General features: G+C 54.4%; 1 protein-coding gene across 1 annotated transcript; it reads left to right on the top strand.

Moving 5' to 3' along the window:
• Positions 1-2,626: 2,626 nt before the first annotated feature.
• Positions 2,627-3,024, top strand: LOC103809332 (sericin-1-like; the record flags this gene model as incomplete). The annotated part of the gene is made up of 1 exon (XM_009082162.1): positions 2,627-3,024. A coding segment is annotated over exon 1 (398 nt), but the record flags the coding sequence as incomplete, so codon positions are not given.
• Between the last annotated feature and the right edge of the window lie 1,262 nt (positions 3,025-4,286).

Genomic DNA, 4,286 nt, shown 5'->3' with positions numbered 1-4,286 from the left:
TTCCAGTGCCTCATCATCCTCACGGGGAGGAATTCCTTCCCAGTATCCCACCTAATATCCCATATTTTAGTTTAAAACCATTCCCATTTGAGGAGCTTTGTGGGGCTCCCACTGGCTGCTCCTCCACCAGTCCCTTCCCAACCAGTCCCTAGCTTGTGGTGCTGTGACCCCTGTGGGGCTCTTGGCAGGTCCCCCATGAGGGTCAGCAGGAGATATTGAGGGGGCTGTGCTCCCTGTGCCCCCCGTGAATCTGTTCCCCCCTTTCCTGTCCCTCCCCTGCTGCCAGGGGAAAAAGCCCAAGTGAGCCAAAGGGGTCAGGTTTGCCTTTAAAATGCAAGTGCCAAACACGTCCATCTAACAAGAGATTCCAGGCATGGAAAAGCCTTCTCAAATTCCCTGGACTGCCTTTCCACAGCTCAGGCTGCTTGCCAGGAAGCTCTGCTCCAAGAGGAGCTCTGTTTCCATGCCCTGCTCCGGCCACTTTCCCATCTGCCACTGGATCCTCCAGGATTCCAGTTCAATGGGGGGTTTCCCAGCAGGTGGGACTTAGTGCAGTTTAAATCTCGGCTTTAATCCTTGTCCATACCTTTCTGGGAAGGGATATTTCAGCCAGGAAGCTCCAGGCTGACGAGGGATGGAAAATGAGCTCCCAGGATGGTTCCAGGGGCTCAGCTTGGATCCCCATCAGGAAGACTGTGCTGCACCACCTCATGCCTTCTGTTGCCCACCCCCAAGCAGCTGTGACTTAGTGCAGTTTAAATCTCGGCTTAAATCCTTATCCATAGCTGTCTGGGCAGGGATAGTTCAGCCAGGAAGCTCCAAGCTGAGGAAGGATGGAAAATGAGCTTCCAGGATGGTTCCAGGAGCTCAACTTGAATCCCTGTCAGGAGACTCCATGCTGCACCACCTCATCCCTTCTTTCCCCAGCATCTGTGACTTAGTGCAGCTTAAACCTGGTCTTAAATCCTTATCCATACCTGTCTGGGAAGGGGTGGATCAGCCAGAAAGCTCCAGGCTGAGGAAGGATGGAAAATGAGCTCCCAGGATGATTCCAGGGGCTCAGCTTGGATCCCCATCAGGAAGACTGTGCTGTACCACCTCATTCCTTCTGCTGTTCTTCCCCAGCAGCTGTGACTTAGTGTAGCCTTAAATCCATATCAATACCTGTCTGGGCAGGGAAGGCTCAACCTGGAAGAGCCAGGCTGAGAAAGGATGGAAAATGAGCTCTCAGGGAAGGTGGTTTTCCCTCTTGCCTGCTGGAAAACAGCTGCTTTCCACAGGGGTGAGGAATTGATGGGTGCCAGGAGAGCATTTGGGACTCCCCACTCCCAGCTGGTGTGGAGGCTGCTGGAACCCTCACTGGGGAGGAGAGGGAGGAAGGTTGTCCCTCCTCCCTGCTCAAAACCAGCTGTTTCCCATGGGGTGAGGAGGTGATGGTGCCAGGAGAGCAGGTTGGGACCCTCCACTCCCATCTGGTGTGGAGGAGCCCCAGAGCTGGCACGGACCCAATCAAACCAAGCTGGGCTTCTCCCCCAGACCCACACTTCAACCACAGCTTCCTCCTCACCTGGGATTATTGCTGCTGCTGGTCCTGGTGTTCACCTAGGGACTGGGAATCAAGGCCACCAGTTTGAGGTGGGAATCTCAGCTCCCACCATAGTCAGGCACTGGAATTGATTGCCCAGGGAGGTGGTGGAGTCACCATCCCTGGAGGTGTTTAAGAGGGCATGGGGCACTGGAGGCTATAGTTTAGGGGTTACAGCAGTGACAGGTGAAGAGTTGGATCTGATGATCTTAGAAGTCTCCTCAACCTTGATGATTCTATCTCCTGTCCCTCAGAAGTGCTTTTCCAGCAGGAGGAGCTTCCATGTCTCTACTTCCCTTCACATGTTGCACCTCATTGATTTTTCCTCTGTGCACCACATTCAAGTCATACTTGTACTGAGTATAAATGAAGTTCTCCTCCTGTTCTTGACCAGGACCCGCTCCAGGGGTAATGGGAAGCAGATGATGGCAGTGGAGGGAGGAGCAAGGAGAGTCAGTGAGACAGAGATGTTTGTTCTTCCTTCCAGTGTTTTAAAACGGAAACATTTTGCTTTCAAGTCATAGTTTGGGTTGTCCATGTGGTTCAACACCAGGTTCTACCACGTCTTGTTATTCCAGATGAACTTTCAGCCAAGGAGATGAAAGCTCAGCCTTGACATTCTCCAGATATTATCTGGTCTGAAACCCAACCATTAACCTCTGTGTAATTCCCAGCTGGAGAGGATCCAGGCCGCTCTGCCCTGTGTGGAGCTTCCATGCTATAGTTATGGCTCTAATTTGGGCACCATGTGCTGCGTTTTGGCTGCCCAACTGCAGCAGGGCAGGGCCAGCAGTGGCCCAGGCTGGAGGGGCCTAGGGAAGTGGATCCACCCTCAGTGGAGCTTTCCTTAAGGAACAGTTTTGCTCAGGGAGGATCATACTTGTGTTTTGCCTTCATTACAGAGGGAAGATCAGGGAACTGGGAGACATGAAGATTTGTTCTACCTGTCTCTGGGGCAGCTCATGCTTGCGGCAGCATCGGGATCACTGTCCCAATGGCAGTACTGGGACCACCATGCCCAATGGCAGCACTGGGACCACGATGTCCAAGGGCAACATTGAGTTCACCACATCCAACAACAACACTGGGAACACCACATCCAATGGCAGCACTGGGACCACCACGTTGAACGGCAACATTGAGACCACCATGTCCAATGGCAGCACTGGGACCACCATGTCTGATGGCAGCACTGGGATCACCACCTCTGACAGCAGCACTGGGACCACCACATGCAATAGCAGTATCAGGACCACCACATCCAATGGCAACATTGGGACCATCACCTCTGAGAGCAACACTGGTATTGTCATGCCTGATGGCAATATTGAGACCACCATGTGCAATGACAACATTAGGACCACCACCTCTGACAGCAGCACTGGGACCACCACATCTGATGGGGTCCCAGCTCAGCCCCCTGAGCATCCCTGTGCCAGGTACCTGAGCATCCCTCTGCTGCTGAGGTGGCTGTGGATCTGCATCCCAAGGGACTGGTGCTGCCACGTGTGTCCCTGTGGTCCTCAATACCCTCCAGTCTGCCCCCAGTGCCCTCCAGCCTGACCCCACGTCAGTCGCTGCAGCCGGCGGGTGCTCCCAGCCTTGCAGCTTCCCGTTCCCCAGGATTTCGGCCTGGATTTATCCCGACAAAGCCAGGAGAGGGAGCTCCAGCCACCCCCACCGAGCTCCTGGCACCTCCCGAATCCCACGCCCACCAGGGATACTCCACTCCCACCGCGATCCCACCAACACCCGGGAAACGCCGCGGAAAGGCGGCGGGGAGAAATTCCCACCCCCTCCAGCCGGGAATCTGCTCCATAGCTCAGGGATCTGCACGGCTCCAGCCCTGCTGACTGGAGGATTCCTGGTGGGAATCCTGGAGGAATCCTCCTGGGCTGGGGGAAGATGTTCCTGAGGGGGTGGAGAGCATTTCATCCTTCCCACGAGGATGGCTGGTGCGGATGGGCATGTAGGGATAGCTGGTCCTGATGGGAATGCAGGGATGCTTGATGGGATGCAGGGATAGCTGGTCCTGATTGGGATACAGAGAAACCTGATGCGAATGCAGGGATGTCTAGTCCTCATGGGAATACAGGGATGCCTGATGGGATGCAGGGATCTCTGGTCCTGATGGGATGCAGAGATGCCTGATGCTGACAGGGAAGCAGGCAGCTCCAGCAGGAGTAGTGAAGGGCACAGGACACAGACCCCACACTGTGCCAGCAGGAGATTTAACTCTCTGCAGGTGCTGGACACTTCCCTTCCCCAGAAGTTGCAGCAGGATCATGGATGTTGTCCCTGCAGGTTTGCAGAGTCCCATCCAGGACAACAAGTCCAGTGTGGGATCCCAACAAGCCAAATCCCAGTAACAAACCCCCTGAGATGTGTCACTGCCTTAATTTTTCTCCACAACAGAACAAAACCCTCTCCAATTGCTCAAACTTGTATAATTTGGGGTTGCTCTACTGGTGGGACAATGAGCCTGAGCTGTTTTCCTGCCCATGGAGGAGGAATTCCCTCAGGGCAGAGAATTGCTTCATGCTTAGCAATGCCAATACTACTGCAAAATCCCACCTTGCCCCCAAGCCAGGACTGAGCCCCCCCCAGTATCCCTTCTCTACCTGGTAAGGGCTTGACTGAGGAGCTTCACCATCTCCTCCACCTTTCCCTGCTCCAAAGGTGATCCCAATCCCTTTCCCAT

Source organism: Acanthisitta chloris, unplaced genomic scaffold (genome assembly GCF_000695815.1).
Source record: "Acanthisitta chloris isolate BGI_N310 unplaced genomic scaffold, ASM69581v1 scaffold24919, whole genome shotgun sequence".
Classification (NCBI taxonomy): domain Eukaryota; kingdom Metazoa; phylum Chordata; class Aves; order Passeriformes; family Acanthisittidae; genus Acanthisitta; species Acanthisitta chloris.
This window is presented reverse-complemented; position numbering and strand designations above follow the sequence as displayed.